This window comes from Struthio camelus, chromosome 19 (genome assembly GCF_040807025.1).
Source record: "Struthio camelus isolate bStrCam1 chromosome 19, bStrCam1.hap1, whole genome shotgun sequence".
NCBI classification, from domain to species: Eukaryota; Metazoa; Chordata; class Aves; order Struthioniformes; family Struthionidae; genus Struthio; species Struthio camelus.
This window is the reverse complement of record NC_090960.1, coordinates 11,235,227-11,252,428: the sequence shown is the minus strand read 5'-3', so window position 1 is coordinate 11,252,428 and position 17,202 is coordinate 11,235,227. Positions and strand designations below refer to the sequence as shown.

At 48.3% G+C, this 17,202-nt stretch overlaps 1 protein-coding gene across 2 annotated transcripts; it reads left to right on the top strand.

The window, feature by feature from the left end:
• The first annotated feature begins 11,659 nt into the window (after nucleotides 1-11,659).
• UTS2R (urotensin 2 receptor) lies at nucleotides 11,660-15,980 on the top strand. Of its 2 annotated transcripts, none has more exons than XM_009673984.2 (2): nucleotides 11,660-11,847; nucleotides 14,305-15,980. In XM_009673984.2, the coding sequence occupies exon 2, from the start codon at nucleotides 14,446-14,448 to the stop codon at nucleotides 15,592-15,594; it is 1,149 nt and encodes a 382-aa protein (XP_009672279.1). In that variant the 5' UTR covers nucleotides 11,660-11,847; nucleotides 14,305-14,445; the 3' UTR covers nucleotides 15,595-15,980. The 2 variants fall into 2 exon arrangements, with proteins under 2 accessions (XP_009672279.1, XP_009672287.1); XM_009673992.2 differs by lacking the exon at nucleotides 11,660-11,847 and adding an exon at nucleotides 12,806-12,886.
• The last annotated feature ends 1,222 nt before the right edge of the window (nucleotides 15,981-17,202 follow it).

The following is a 17,202-nucleotide window of genomic DNA, read 5'->3' as shown; positions in this document are numbered from 1 at the left end:
CAATTAGACGAGTCAGGGGCGACCATGCCATGTGCAGCAGGGATGGCCGCAGCGCTGGGGACGCGTCTCCTTCCCCCTGTAGGGTGCTGCAGCAGCACAGGGACATCACTTGTTGGCTGAGCCTGGTGCAAAGGGCAGCTCATGAGAGGCGCTAGCAGTGAAGAAGAAATGATTTTGAAAGGGAAATGCTTGTCACTGCTGGAAACAGCTACCGCCTGGAGCAGGTAGCAAAGTCAAAAAGATTTCCCTCCCTTCTGATCAAGTGAAATGCAGTCAGTTCCCATGGATTTCAGTACCCAGCTGGGAAATACGGAGCTCTTGCTCTTCTGCAAGGGAAACACCTTGCCAGACACTGCAGTCACCCAGAGAATGGATGAAACCACGGGAATGCCCTGAGGGGACTCATACTCACTCAGACAGGCATTATGGCAAGCACAGGTCACAGCCTGTCTGCAGAAGGTATTGGGATACCTGATCGCAGTGATTCATGCACTGCTAATGAAGGTGAGCAAAAGTAGCCTAAAACCACTGCGACCGTTAAATGGGCATTTTTCTTAGAGCTAACGTGTGAGCTGTTTAAGGGCTCGCAACAATGGGCTGTGCACCCACAATTCATGTTCATCACCACGTGCTGCACCACGGTGCCCAGTGTCCCGCATTTGTGTAGGACACAGAGAACTTGCAAAGTGCTAGCTGTTTAAGAGCATCCTGCCAAACCCATCCACGCAGGCTCATCCGTGGCCCTGAGCTTCGATGTTTTAGTCTGAAGAACTACTTTGTTCAAAACACTCTGCTAAGGACGTGAAAATGGCGCTGGCTCCCCAGAAAGAGCTAGATTAGGGGTTAAAAAGAATCATGAGGATTTAGGGAGCTGGCACCTAGAAGGCTGGGATGCAACTAGCCAGGCAGGCACTATGGAAAAGCCTGCAGTGCACAGAGCCCAGGAGTGTGGGATACCGGGCCGTGACTCCAAACATGCACATCTGAGGCAATCTTCTGTCTCCCATCTGCACAGGAAGCAGCCTTTTGCAGTGAAATAAGAGTAGCTTTGAACACAGCTTCGATATTTAAGCATGAAAATGAAGCACCTCAGTTCCTTGCAAATCTGTTTGTACAACCCTGTGATGTTAGAGAGTGAGTCAGGACCACAAATGCTACGATAAAACAGGAGGCAGCCCAGGGGCAGTTGGAACAGCAACCCCCAGTGACGAAAGCTTGGTGCTGCGGCCGAAAACTGCAACCCACACCATCCTCATGGGGATCGAGAAGTAACATGCTCAGGGTCTGGAGACACAGAAAAATAGTGCTTTAATCTACTGTTGATTTCTGCATGGAGTGATTTTTTTCTATTATTACTGATGCAGGTGTTTGTACCTTCTGCCATTTACAGCCTGAAAAGGAAGGGATGTGCAAGGGACGCTGCTCCCTCTGACTCTGCGATAAAACAGCTGTGGCTTCGACACCTCTTCCAAAAAATTGTACCCTGCAGCCAAACAGCATCAAAAGGCAGCGGCACATTTCAAAGGCTGTTTCCCAGCCCACTGGGAACAGTCTGTTTTAAACATGAAGATTTTACAAGGCCTCCAAATGTGCAGTAATGGTAGAATAAAAATGTCCCGAAGCCACTGGGGCATTTCTTGCTGCAGCTCTGCAGTGACTTTTACGCTGTGGCTTCGTGGTGACTTTTTGCTGCCCCTGCTGGAAGCTTTTCCTTTATAGGGAGCAGCCGGGCTCAGCTACTGCTGGGAAATAACAGAGCTGAAGTTAAATGCTTGCCAGTGTGGGAAGGATGCCATGTCCACGGTGGAGTTTAGGTGAGGTGACACATGTCCTGAGGAGCACCGAGTACTCTAGGAATAAGAAGAAAATGATCTAATCTTGCTGCGTGGCGCTGTCAGACTTGTTTAAAGTGGTCAAGCTCAGGCAGGGACACAGGGAGGGCAGAAGCGGCAACTTCAGCCACTGCCACCCTGCAGCCCTCTCCCAGGAAAGGAGTTGTCCATGCCTCATGCACATCTCACAAACCTACCCAACACCTTCTGACTTCTCACAGCGCAAACCACTGTGGGTCCCACACGCTGGGGCTACTCCTTGGGTGCAGTTCTCAGCTACCCTGACCGTACACCCAGTCCTCTTCCCTTTGCAGCGCACAGCTACCAGAAAGCCTACTATAAACAAAGGGTTATTTGTTTAGGATCAAATCAAGCCATCAAAAAAAATAATAATAATCTGAATAATAAATATGTTTTCCAAATTGAAACCTGACACCTGCTCCAACTTTCTACTGGGGATTTAAGCCTCGGTGTCACTGTTAGAGGTGCTGCCACGTGAATTTCCCTTTAGCATGAAATACCAATTACTAAATAAACGCAACATCCTTCCTAGGTATCGTTTTTAGAAACACAGGAGCAAACAGTGGTGGGAAGGCCGGATGAGAGAGTGGGCGATGGTGACTGGCTGCCCCTGGGCGAACGGAAATGAAAGAAGGAAGCAATCATTTCCAAAGTGAAACAGGTTCCCTCTGTGGGCAGAAGTGCCCACATCCTCTGCCTACTTGACCCAACTTCCTTCAGCCAGTTCCTTGGCCGAAGGCGTTAGTGTCTCCTCGTACACAGCAATGTGAAATCAGGGCCCTAGAGATCAGCACTGAGCTATCGCTGACCAGTAAGAAAAAAATCTGCTTCTCAGACTAAGTAAGAAAATATATTCCATGGGATTAGAATTTACTATCCAAAAAGCTGCTTTTTAACAGAGAGTTTAAATTAGCCTCTGTGGCTTCAGAGAGGTGTCCCTTACCTCCACACACACTGCAGTGACTGCCACCATCTCCAGCTCCTTCCAGCTCTACCCCATGCATGGCAAATGCTACCACAGTCTACCGGGCCCTAAACTCTATGCAATGACATTTGCTGCTCTTTACACACCACCAGACAATCTTTCTGGCTTTGCCTTACATATCCTGCAAGAGGTTTTCAAAAGCCCCAGAAGAAATCTTTGCTGCCGGGTAGGAGGCAAAAGTTGCGGATTTGCACTGCCCTCCATGCTGAGGAAGTGCCTAAGAAATAGCAGCAGAAGCTTCACCTGGAAATGCTGGGAGCCTGACTTTCCCCACAAGTCTTCTGGCCCCAAAACACCTTCCCAAATCATCTCTAATTCCCAGCTATGAGGGATGAGGCTGAAAGATTTAGAATAGCCCCCAAGGAGGGAACTTTTGATGTCCCTTACTACTGTCGCTCTCGTAATACGGTCAAAAAGATCATCAGATTGTAACTGCTGTAGAGGGAGATGTGAAACGTTGCCCAGGCCAAACTCACTTTTGTGCTGAAGAGGTTTTCTCAAAAAGCATTTGTAAAAGTGAAGCGCTTCATGGTTTTCAGAGGGAAGCAATGACTCCTGGCTAGCACAGCCTGCTTCCCTTCCCCAGCGTAATCCGAGTCCCTGCAGTTCTTCCAGGAACTGAAAAGGAGCTGGGGAGGTGGGAGGATAAACAAGCTCAAATAGCATATCACGGACCTCGTTAATAAAAATGTAAATGGGACTGTGCAAACTCTGGGGGCTGCTATTTTCACAAAGTCATGGAAGATCGGGGAGGTTGGTGCGATCCAAAATTTTTAATGAGGCAGCTGTGCGCATGACACATTAGCTACACCAAATGGTGCAAAAGGCTGTCTGCAAAGTCACCAGGTTATTTCAACGAAAGCCTTGCCGAAACAGCTTTAGCACCGCCAAAGCCTTTCCAGAGACTGTCTCAGGCTAAGACAAGCCGACAACTTCACACTGGCAGTTTCAGTCAGGACCCATCTCTCCCACCACAGCGAACAGTACTTGGCCAGGGACATGTTCGACTCGGACAAATCAGTGAGCAGGCATATTAATCGCTGATTTTAGATAAAACTCACAGCTTATTATGGTTTGCTATATTTATACAAAATATATGCTCAGCAGCAAAGATTCCTGGTACCCTTACCTCTGTCTGCTGCAGTTGTCTTGACCCCAGAGAACAACTGTTGCAGTAACAATAGAAAAGAGATGAGTAAAACTTCTCCTTGGCAGTTCCTGGAGATTTTATCTTCTTCAGAAGTCTCAAGATCCAGGACACAAGCAGTTATGTGAGAATTTCTAACAGTCACAGAAGACCAAAGAGCTTAGGAAAAAAAAAAAAAAAAGTAGAGCAAATGAGTTATAAAGTTTCAAAAAAGACACATGGAAAGATCCTGACATTTTAGACAATCTCATAATTTTTAAGGCCTGACTCACTACCTGGGCTTGGAATGATCACCATTGCACTGCAGATAACAGCTGCTGTGTGTAAATGTGATGAGTTGGGGGAAAGCCTCTGAAAGCCTGTGCTCTGGCGAGACATTCCTGGTCCTCTGATGAAAATCACAGTACATCAATTAGGTCTAATTATTGTTCCTATCCACGCAGTTTACACTTTAAAATACTTGGAGGAGTAAACGGGCTTGGCAAAGCACACTTGCAAAGCTTAAATATACTGTAAATCAATATGTTTCAATGAAGTTCTTGTTTGCATTTGTACCAAGGCCCTTTGGCATTTGATACTGCAGCTCATTTATGAGCACATTAGAAATTTGTAAACAGAGTAAGCTTTACACACAAACAACCAAGAAAGGAGCTGCTGCTCTGCCTCCCTGGTGGCAGGATTTTTTACATGCAGATGTGCTCCGTGGTCAAGCCACAGTTTGATGTGGCAGTGGTAACACTGAATACCTTGCCTTATGCAGTTGAAAAATCACCCCCTAGCACTGTGTTAATGTTGTTCACTGCATTTAATTTCATACCAGAGTAACACAGAGGGCTATGACTGAGTGAACTGTCACGGAGTGAATTTGAGTACAACCCCAATCTGCACACTGTTGTACTTTTCTGTCCCTCCTTCCATGCAGCAACAGCCTAATTCAGACATCCCACCACTGTGCAGTAAGGATCTCCTTTACTTTACCAGGCTCCAGGACTAAGGAGGCGCAAGACCAGCCTCTGCCCAGATAGAGCAGTCTACAGCGCAAAGCGAGCCCGTTAGTTCAGTGGAGGGCAAGAATATGCCTACGCAAAGCCGCAATACGCCAGCAGGCTCATTTTCCAAGTGAATATCCATTCCCTGTATACAGGACCTAAAGATGAAGCAGAACCACTTCATTTAGGCTGATAGACACTCAGGGCCAGCTATTTGCAGACAAAGAAAGGTCACGGGCCTCCTGCATCTCAGCGGCAGCCGCTGCATGGTCATATCTGCTGTATAAATATAGCTTCCTAACAGGCTCACCCCACCAGGGCTTCCCCAGCCATACCCCGAGGGCAAGCTAAGTGGTTTGCAAACAGAAGCCAAATCTTGAATGAGCCCTGACCAGCTGTGACAAATCCATTTGTGCCCCAGCCAGCCACCAATACTTAAAAAACTACAAGGAAGTAATAGCTTGGTCAGAGAGCATTTAACGCTAGCAGCACTGGAATAGGAAGGAAGAACCACCTACATGAGATGTCCAAGTCACCATGTCCCACTAGGGCAACCAAACAGCGGAGGGATGAATGGATGGATGAGGAATGGAGGAGAAGATACAGTGGCCATTTGTTTAAAGGCACAAAGTTCTTCAGGATGCAGATATGGATTTTGTGGAGGGCAGGGGGAAAGAGAGAGATTAAGGGAGCTGTAACTCCCTCCTATCACCCACCACTGAGGTGGTCTGCGTCATACCTGGTGGTCACAGGCTCCCCTCCCAACTGTGCAGAGCACAGCAGGATCTGGCATGCAGTTTCATGGTGATGCCGATTTAATAGCTCTGCAATGTGCCTTGCAGGTTAGACAAGGGACAAATTCACCTGTCTGGTAGGTGCACAGGGTGCTCAGCCAGCAGCGTCCAGCTGTCCTGCCAGGTAGCTGGGAAAGGCTTCAGGATTCAGATGCTCTGCAGGACATGCAGGCAACAGATCTCCTCCTGGTGAAGAGCTTGTGCCCCAGGGGGCAGGACCAGGTAGGAGCTGGTGGAGCCATAGCTGCCTGAAGGACACGGTGCTGCTCCCTCCTCAGGGAGCTCCCGCAATCCCAAGCTGTTGTGGAAGAGCTCTGGCTCCGTTCCCCCAGAGACTGGCAGCGCCCAGCCAAGCTCAGTGCCCATGTCCAGGGCCAGCCCCAAAATAATGACTCCTCCAGCGTGGTGAAGTTCTCACTGTTCACATGTCAAATACCAGATGTTAAATCAGATTCTCGGGTTTTTCAGCTCCCCTGCTTCCGCACTGTCATAGGCAGCGCTCCGGTGCCCACAGCAGGCTCTGGGACACCTTGCTGAGACTCAGCTTGGACTGTGAATGTCAAGGGCTGCTGAAATGGAAGCCAAACAATCCCATTCACTCGTTTCACACAGGAAAACGAATGCCATCCAGTCTGCAGTCTGGAGTTCAGGGCTGGAGTCGGATCAGCTGTGGAGATGGAATAACATCATCTCCTAATATGGTTTGTCTGTAAAGTGTGCCTAACCTAAGGGCAGCCCAGAGTCTCCTCTGCTGGATGATGCAATCAGTGCTGAGGAGAGCAAGAGAGGCAGAAGCCCCTTGAAGTGCCCACCTACCCTGCCCTGCCCAGGAGGCAGCAGAAGCTCCTCCGCCCACCCAGCCCATCCAGCACCAAGGCCACAGAGTTTTGCTGAGTTCCGTACCTCCGTCCCACTGTCACGGTGCAGCGATCCCACCAGCAGCTCCCCCCGGCTCACCACACCGCCGCTATGCACGAATTGCATCCTGACCCTGTGCACCTCCCAGGAACAGGCACCTGAGCCTAGAAGGACTCCCTGCATCATGAACCTCAGTCTTGGACCACGCAGTTATTCAAGAGTGGTTTAGCCTGCATGTTCAGCAAACACCCTGCCCCACCACACTCACATATAGACCACAGAGCACTTCCCAGCACCCTGTAACAGGCTTCAGAGCTAATAGGAGACCAAAAGCTGTAACTGTTGTGCCACAAGAACAGAGGTGACTTCTATGGTCTTGAAGAGGTTCACGTAAGAGCAAGAGATTTATTACGGTAACATTCAGGAGAGAGAGGAGCAGCAGTTCTTTAGAGATTGAACAGGAATCCCTAGGGAAGAGCTGAGAGAAGCTCTGACCGCTTCAGCATACTCTGTTTTTTCCATCCTTTCAGGACTCGCTTCACAATGCTCCAGAGCAACAGAGTTGGTAGCAGGATTTATCTACAAATCCTAGGGAGTCGTAGCTTGAGCCCTCTGCCCTTTCCTACCTGAACATCAGGATACCAGTAGAGAACATCCGAACTGCTTTCCCTGCCCCGGATAACGACACTTTTTAGGCCAGAAACAACACAAAATTTGCTAGCTACAAACTTATTACAGCAGTCTCAGTTGCATTTCAGTGCATGCAATTTACCCCAGTGCAGAGGGAGCAAGCCTTTATCAATACATAAATCCTCTGCTGCTGGTATATGGCCCAGCAAGAGATGAACACCCTCCGTGAGCAAAGCAGCTATAAACCCAATATCTGTGTAAAGGAACCTGGATGATGGAAAACAAGCTGGTTATTTCAGCCCCCAGTGTCTCACTTTCACAGAAAGCAGCCAAGAGCAAATCAAAACTGACTCATAAAGGACAACTGGAGTTTCATATTGAAAAAAAAAAAAAAAACAGGAAGAAAGGAGACCACAAGGCCAAAAAAGCTGAATGAAGTCTCCAAATGTGTTGGCTAAGTTTGGATGGCTCTTTAGCTGACAAGGACAGAGAGCAAGAAGGATGAAGAAGGCAAGCCACCAACAGGCAGCACATTTCCAAGGTCAGGGCCCGCCTGGGAGTTTCAATATCGTATTTGTCTGTGCCCAAGTCCCAGCCTAAGAAGAAGAGGTGACTCAGGGACTGCTATGCCCTGCATGGCAACGAACAACCCTTTCACTAATGCTTTCTCAGAAGCGGTCGCTGTTTCTGTGCACTTCTGACTGCAGCTCCAGGAAGGACCCCAGCTTGGCGCTGAGCTCTGTGGCCCAGGTGCTGCCAGCTCGGCAGCGAAGAACGTGGCAGTGGAGGGATCGTCACACAGCGGGTACCTAAAGGGTGGGCAACTGCAGGGAAACACAGCCCATGGAGCTGTAACCCCATCACCACACCAGCATCCCACGCCTTGTGATGTGCAGCCCATTCACCCCAAAGGCATGCCAGAAAAGCTGACCTTCTGCTCCTGCAAGGAACTGCTACTCCCATTTTACAGAAGAAGAAATTGAGACCCAGATAAGACAAAGGATTTGACTAAAGGTGTTGAAGAAGAGCCTGCTTCTGACTACACCTCTGTGAGCCCCGTGGAGGAAGACAAGTGGTATTAAGCCCTGCGGAGACCTAGGTTTAATCCACATTAGTATCTGCGATGCTGCAAACGCTCGGTCTTCTTTGGGCTGATTCCAAAGTCAGGGATGGTTTGTCAGAAGCTAACCTGAATCTCTGTGCTGCCACAATAACTTCTGTAGTGAAGATGTATATTATGTCATGCCTGCTTCTGGTATTAAGGGGGGGTCCGTGCATGGAGAGGAGTAAACAAAGTTAGAAAAACGGGAATCACATCTTAGCCCGAGCTTGCACGCGTTTCTAGAACTGACCTAGACTAAGAACGTGGACACATTCGAAACATTTTTTCTCTTCATCAATTCTAGTTACATTTGTACAAGCTGCTCCCTGCAGAGGGAGCAGCACTTTATTACATTTTTAGAGTGTGATATGTAGGCAAACTCATACTTCCAGCACGGAGCAGAAGGAAGCCTGTTGATGCTGACAAATCTGTTCTCAAAATTGCCCCTGCAAAACCAGAAAGTGCCAAATGGGCTCCTGCACAGACAAGGTCAAGGTGGCAGACAGCCCAGCAGGGTATACAGCCCAGCTAGAGAGACCCAAGAGGTGTGACTGCTTGACCGAGGTTTGAATCAGCAACGAAACACAATCAAATTCCCATAGCACTGGCATAAATCCCTATGGCAAGGGGGAGAACAGGTCTTCTTTGCCCTGTATATAATAGAATAATAACGGTCATTGCCATTGCAGGAACTTCAAAAGGCCCCCGTGCAGAAGCTGAGCCCTGTGGCAGTGAATGCTGTATGAACGATTAAACAGACCCGGCTCGTCACTCAGAGGGCTTGTACCCTCATCCGATATTTACTGTGCAGTTCCTAATCATGTTACAAACAACGGCTGGGACTCCTATCTATAGCTCTAAAAGTATCTGATAGATCTGAAAAGCCCTGATACTCCAGGCACTGGGAGACGAGCAAACGCAGTGAATTCAGTGATCTCTGTTTTGCAGATGAGGAAAATAAGGGGAACAGAAAAAGGGAAAATAAAACCACAAACAACCCTCGGAGCCAGGGCTGAGAACCTGACACTGTCCACAGTGCTCTCGAACGGCTCTCCAGACATCTTCTCTAATGACTCCCGCAGGGCACAAATGCTTTTTGACCGTATGTGAATCCAGTTTGCCCTAATAGCAGCTCTGTGGGCACGGATATTTCCTAATAAACAAGCACGCTGGTATAAAGTTTTTCAAGTGGTTTAAACACCAAAGATAAAATACCAGGTTGTGACCAACTCGTCCAGGGAACTGATGGATTAGGCAGAAGCCTTCCCATTCTCCCTTGCCTTCCAGGGCATGGTTCAAAACCAACTCAGCCTCAGCAACCAAGGAATGACAAGCGTTTGATGCTTCCAGTAGAGCGGCCTAGAGCGGCCTCTAGACACACCTTCCACATGCTGGAGAACAAACTGGAACTGGCACATCCAAGCCATGCCAAGTGGAGGCACCTATGTCTCAAATTAGCGTCACCGATTAGGGAGCAGGGCTTGTGTCCAAGCTAAGGGCATCAGCTCCTCAGCAGGACATGAGAGCTGGGTGCCAAACAAGGCCACCCTTGGGTGCTGAACTCAGGTACCCACGGATGACTGCAGGAACTGCCGCTGATATTGAGGAGAGGTGGGATCTACGCATAACAACTTTCAACCACACTCTTGCTCTCACAATTCAGAGCTCAGGTCTGCAGTCAGCACTCACTGATCAGCCACTGCAGCGACCCAGTGTCAACAGCCTGCTCCACCTCATTGCGGCGAAGCCTGGAGAGCAGCTCAAGAGTCAGTGTGGATAGCCCTGGTGCACCCTCATCTTCCCAGCCAGCACTTTCTGAAAGATTTTCTAGGATCTAGCCATAAAGTGCAGATTTAGAGCAAAGAGAATTAAAGAAGAGGCTGTTTGGGCTAGGATTTTAGAGCTTGGCCAGCCCTTGTTAGAGATGCTAACGTGAAATTTATTTTCATTGCAAAATCAAGCCTCCACCTGAGCTCCTAACTGGAATCTTCACCACACAAAAAAGCCCTTATCTCAGTAGCACCCTCCTTTGAACTCCAGCTGGCCCGTTGCGGGGACGGCCACGGCTGGTGCTCACCGAACCTGCCAGGTGCTAAGGCAGTCACCCCACACAGCTCAGGCATTATTCAGAGGGTGCTCTCAGGCTGCACTGAACTTATTCACGTAGCAATGAATTGAGTTCACTCTGCAGGAAGAGCTGAGAAACGGGATGCATCCGAAAGTTCCCAGACAGCAGAGTGTAAAAGGTAGAGAACAACAAAGAAACAATATAGGTATTAAGGGAACAAGCTAGAGAAGGAGCTAGCTCTCGGTTAGTAACAGCAGAGATACAGGAACGAGCCAGGGACCAGCTCGTGCCACTGACCGCTGCCTTGCAGGAGCACCAAACCACTAGCTCGGAAGCACCATCGAATGCAGACCAGCGACAAAGCAACAGGCCTGACCAGCATCTCCCCGATATCTGCATCCATCGGGGGCCACCCTCAGAGACGGGCACTCCTTGCCTCACGCTGGTGTGAATCAGAGGCAACTCTCCACGGAGCTAAAGCGGGAGAAAGATCAAGCCTAGCACAAGCAAACAACCTACACGATATTCAGCTGCTAAAATATTCCTGAGTTTAGCTTAGCCATTTCTCAGCGCCAGCCCCTTCCTCAGCACTGCTGTTTTTCTAGCTGCCTGGTAGCTCGCACTCTGTCTGTGCACTCCTTGAGTATCACGGGGGAAAGGCAACCAGCCGAACCCCAAACAACCTGGCTAACGTTTTGTTATTGCCAGTCTGAAATATCTCAGATGCTGTCGTGCGTGATACCACCGCACAGATTTGTTCATGTGCCGTCCAACCTAAATAAACTTTGCCTTCACTTTGGAATCGATCACAGCATTGAGGAGCTTGGCCGTTTCCGTGGGCTGCCAACTCTCCCCAGAGGAATTTAACCCTCCCTGGCCCGACACCTCTTCCCCAACACAACCGTTTGCTCAGGTAACGTTAGACATTCGCACTCTTCTGCGCAACGCAAAGAGGGGCTGGCCAGCTTTTCCTATCACCAGTCCTGGGATGAAAACAGCAGTGACATGTTGCATTCCCAGCTGGCTCATGGCCAGGCAGGGCGAGCTGGCAAAACAAGCCCCAGCTATCAAAACGCTGCTTCTTTAAAAAGGATCTTCGCTGGCTGCAGTCAAAGCCACGCTATGCCTAACGTCACTGAGTAACAGAAATAGCAGGCGTGAGTTAAGGGAGGAGAATGAGAGTATTAAGAGCGCACAGATTTCAAACATACTTGGCTAGGTAGCACGCTCACTTCTTGCCACTGCCTTTCCAGATGCGACGGAGCACCAGGGATCTCTCACTGTCTTCCCACGAAGAAGGATTCTCTTTTGTTCTAGTCTTTTTATTTTTAAGCTACAGTTTTAAGTCCTTTTTTAAATAACCAGATTTATTTTTATTTTGTTTCTTGTAGGAAACTTCATCTGCTGGATTTAAGAGCCAGGTTTGAGCAGGACAAATTAATTTATGTTTGTAGCTAATGGGATGTGCATGGTACCCCTGTGTGGTGATACTGCAGAGCAAAAGGCAGGAACGGCTGAGAAAAATGCTTAGACCATAAGATGCTTTAAACTGCTGCTTGGAATAGCAAGTTCTTTATTGTGTGTGTGTGTGTGTGTGCATGTGTGTGAGTATATGCATTTATGCATGAGTGCAGGAAGGACAATAGCATTAAAACAATGCAGGGTTTCCTCATTCTGCTTAATTTTCCTCCTTGAGGACTGAGGACCTGCCTAGCTGCCAGCTCTGTGTCAAGACAGGTGGAAGCATCTGAATGAAGTTAGCGGCTGTAGCAATTTGATGAATTAAGCAAAACGCAGGCTCAGTGGAAGAACAGGGCAGGGAGACGTGGTGTGCTGAGCTCTCTCAGGCACGAGCTGTCACTTCGGGGACACCACACAAATGTGTACAGGCACAGGGCAAATCTGCCCTTCTTCACAGTGCCCAGAACACAGTCGGGGCAGCTGCAAAAAAAAACAGCACCTGGGCCATGGAAACATGCTCCTGAAATGAGCTAGCATGAAACCAGCGGCGCTTGAGGGCAAGCATGCGTGACCAGCGCTGGGCTTAGCTTGGAGCATCCTGTGCAGAGCGCTTCATTCCCGACGGAGTGAGCAGCGACCGGGTGACAGAGGCGCTGGCAGAGCCTGTGAGCATATATGTCTCCTTCATGCACGGCGCTTTAGCTGCCAGGGCAGCTCATACGCAAATAAGGAAGCACACTGACAAAGTGAGTGACGGGGAAGCAAGCTGGCGCGCTGGGAGGCTGGCTGCACATGCCCAAAGCCAGAGCAGGAAGGGACCGTGCTGCTCAGCGGGGCAGCGAGGAGGCAGGTTTGGTTTTGCAGGGTCCAGGATAGCTGAGATGGTGGTGAGACTGTCAGAGCCAAGATCAGGAGAAACCGCTCACAGAAGGAGCACTGTCCACGCCAGGATCGCGTTCGGCCTTTACCCCTTGGATGTTTGCTCTCAAAGGGACTTAGGTGGGATGGGTTCTGTGTATTGTGGTTTTTTATTTTTTTATTTTTTGCACTCCTCTACCAATTGTTAAGTGAGGAGAAATCTCTATGTACTGGATTGCCCTTTTTTATACAGACTCTTGGCATAACATCTCTACAGCACCAATCACAGCAGGTTGTAACGGGGAGGGAAGGTGAGGACAAGTCATGAAGAAGATGAATGTTGGCCACCTCTAGCGCTGCAGTGGTGACCCTGTCAGGGTCTGTGGTATACGTACAGCCAGAGGAGAGCCTAGTGCTGTTACCTAGCTGCCAAAGAGCAAGGAGGAGGAAGGGCAAAGAGGTCAGAGCTGATGCGGAGGCAAAGGGATACTGAATTCATTGCGAAAAGCCACAAAACTCGGCAAATTCCTATGATAAAACAAACCCAACCTGCCCAGCAGAATGAGGCAGAGGGAAATCCTTGCCTGCTGAGCCCTGCAAGGACAAGGCAGCCCAGGACCCCTTCTTGAAACATTTTTGCATAAAAATAGACAATCTGAGCTCCATAAAACACATGGTACAAATGCAGATCTATGTGCAGGTTGGCACAAACTTGTACCGCACCTTAAAATTCTAGCATTTTAGGTACTTCTTCACTGTTTTTCTCAGGCAGGTCTGATCTCCCTTTGCCTACACCCAGAGCCAGCGAATAGTGTTGGGCTTGAGCTAACCAAAAGCTCCAGCATACGAAGGGCTACTACTTGCCCGGAATGCTGCAGAGCAAGCATGCAACTCTCTGCATTAGGCTGTTTAGGCATGTTCACAGACAAGCCTGTCAGAAAAGTATCTACGTGCGGACACGTGAATATCTGGGGGTTCGCGCTAGATAGAGAGCATGAAGAAAACAGTTTATGTGCATACAGTGCAACTTGCTATATAGATGGAAACGGCTTTGTTTTCCATCACCTCACTACAGTTTGAAACTGCAGCATGAGACTTAGCAGGAGCTTCTCATTCAAGGAAAGTTGTTCTGTGGAAACTCTGCAGAAATGCTGGGCAGGACTTGGAGTGTGTCACTAAAACAAGATAGGCATTGGTTTAGCTGCAAATGGAAAGTTAAGGTTTGCTTTCCCTTTTCTGATGTCTTGGACTCCTTCACATTAAGAGCTTAGCAAGTGCCAGATCACCAAGGTTTCAGCAATCATGCCGATAGGTCTGTAAGATGCCATTATGAATTTAGGAAGGATGGGTTTTTTTCCCCAACCCCAAACTAACTTTGAGGATTGCAGCAAGTGGTTCCAAGCATCTGCACAACCTTTTTGTTGAGTAGCCTCAACGCAGAAGACCCTTGATACCTGCAGACAGTGCAGATATGTACTCAGGACAGGTGACTTCTGAATGATAATTTCTGTTGCTCTGCCCAATTTCTAATATGTTGGTTGCTGATGTCTTTCCTCTAGTGGAGAAAACACACCTTCGGATGAGAATCTGCTAAGAAATGATTTACCAGCTCCCAGCAGTCACACTTCTCAGAGCAGAAAAAACAGATCTCCAGACCCCTGTGGCATGAACAAAGCATCCAGTATTAAAAGACCAGGAGGATGTCCCTAACCGACGAGCTAGAGAGCCACTTTTCAGCAACTCCCTACATGGTCACAGATACAAGTGATGGCGGCCTGTTCAGGATCAGACCCAACGCCTCTGTCAATGCCACCTGGGACAGCCCTCCAGCTGCCAGTTCCATGGAGGACATGATCGCCATCTGCACCATTGGGACGATCCTCTCCCTTATGTGCGTGATTGGGGTGACAGGCAATGTCTACACCTTGCTGGTGATGTGCCATTACTTGCGATCGTCTGCCTCCATGTATATTTACATCATCAACCTTGCGCTGGCAGACCTGCTCTACCTTCTCACCATCCCCTTCATTGTCGGAACCTACTTCATTCAGAAATGGTACTTTGGGGACATTGGCTGTCGCATCCTCTTCAGTCTGGACTTCCTCACTATGCATGCCAGCATCTTCACCCTCACAGTCATGAGCACGGAGCGCTACTTTGCCGTGCTGAAGCCCCTGGACACAGTGAAGAGGTCCAAGAGCTACCGAAAGGCCATTGCCGTTGTCATCTGGCTGGTGTCACTGCTGCTCACCCTCCCGATGCTCATCATGATCCAGCTCGTGCAAAGGGACAACAAAAGTATCTGCCTGCCCACCTGGAGCAAGTTGTCCTACAAAGTTTATCTCACCATCCTTTTTGGTACCAGCATCGTGGGCCCAGGGGTAATCATTGGCTACCTCTACATCAGATTAGCTAAGATTTACTGGGTGTCGCAAACAGCATCCTTCAAGCAGACCAAGCGGCTGCCGAATCAAAAGGTGCTCTATTTAATCTTCACTATAGTGCTGGTTTTCTGGGCTTGCTTCTTGCCTTTCTGGATATGGCAGCTTCTCTTCCAGTATTATGAATCCTTTCCATTGTCTCCCAAGGTGATGAAAAACATTAATTACCTGACAACCTGCTTGACCTACAGCAACAGCTGTATCAACCCCTTCCTTTATACCCTGCTTACCAAAAACTACCGGGAATACTTGAAGAACAGGCAACGGTCTCTTAGCAGCAGCAGTGGGTACTTCCAAAGGAGGAATCGATTTCAGAGGATTTCAGGGAGATCCCTCTCCACGAGCAGTCAGCACTGCACAGAGACATATGTTCTTGCTCACGCTCCTTTGGGAAACAGCAGTGCCTGAAGGTAAAATATATCCCCAAGAACAATCAATATTGACTTCAAAGTTGCTTTCATTTAAAGTCTACGTTGTGAAGGCAAGGCCTTAGCAGATCCATAATGTGCATACTTTTAGTCCAGAGACTGTGCCGTATGTCTCTTCTCATTTCCTTCAGTGCCACTGATTTGATGCTAGCAACACTCAGCTGAACATCTGTCTACGTAGCCTTTTGCTTTTTATCTTTGTATTTTATAGTGTATGTCTCCTCAAGTAGCCATCAATAATAAAAGCCTGTAATAGGGCCATGATTTTTAATGGTATCAGCTGTCTCATGGAGTTAAAAGTTTTGTTATTTTGTGAATGGCTGTAGTTTGCTCTTTTTAAAGCAGTAATGCTCGATTAGTAGTTGTATGAGGACTGAAAACAATGAAATAAAGACAAAGCAGCTGATGTTTGTGACATGCAATCCAGTTTGAGTTTGGGGTAGAACTGAATGAACAGTTTGGAGGAAGAATATCCAGGGACATTTACATCCTGGTTTTGGTCTCATTCACGTTTACTCATTCACATCTTACACTAGCATATATGCACGGGGCTTAATTTTTCCACCCACACAACTGTCCATAGTAGAGTTACAGCATGCTGGTGTACATGTTAACGCAGGTAGGCATCCCCGTGACAGTGCCACCATCAGGGGACACTCAACATCCTCTAACACGGTCACTCTGAACACAAGAGCACCCATGGGGAGAACATCATCTGTCCCAGACAAACATTTCCTTTACCAGAATATCTTCCCTTTTCCTTCCTCCAAGGAAGACTCAGAAACTTCTGATTTTCTTATTCTTAGGACATCCACAAGCAAACTGCAACATCCAGCAGAGAGACCAGACCTACATCGCACAGTCCAGGCAGGGAAAGGAAGAAGGGGGTGGGTGAGGAGATGGGATCTGCAGCTGGCAGAGCTGCGCTAGCAGGAGTCTCTAATATCCTCAATTACAAAAGCAAAAGTTCCCCATTAATAAGGCAACTTGCTCTGTACACAGGGGTTGGTTTTGCTTTACTGCCACAAAGTGTGAATATAGACACACCGAGAACACTTTGCCTGTCCTGCCTTTCACTGACAATAAAGCTTCATTAGTATAAATATACCCTCCCTGATGTTTGGCACTTCTCCAATGTGTCTAAAAGTACCTTTACAGGGATGCTGCCAATATCAGAGCAGGAGTCCTCTGCTTGCATTAGACCTGTGGCCTCATTAGAAAGGATACAACGACTGCAACCGGCAATGCCAACAAAACTCTAACCACATTACAGAATTAGAAGTAAATTAACGCTTAGGAACAAACTCAGAGCTGTGGCATGATACTCCATTTGGCAGCAAACTGCATTTGCTTACAGAGGAACTGAATTCAGCTTTAAACCATCTATTCCCCTTCAGGGTATTTAGCTGGTGATTCCTCATGGGGACAACAAAAGCTCTGCTTCTAGCCCACCTGGATGATACGCTTGGCCAGATATTGCCTTTGCACACACAGTCTCAAAGCATACTACGAAAAGGGAAGGTTCCCTGTGTGGTGAAGGAGGACTCTCGCACACAGCTTAAACATTTAACTGGTGCAGAAACTGGAA

What these genes read in the sequence shown, in the direction of transcription:
- UTS2R (XM_009673984.2), top strand. Translation starts at nt 14,446, where the DNA reads ATGTCCCTAACCGACGAGCTAGAGAGCCACTTTTCAGCAACTCCCTAC.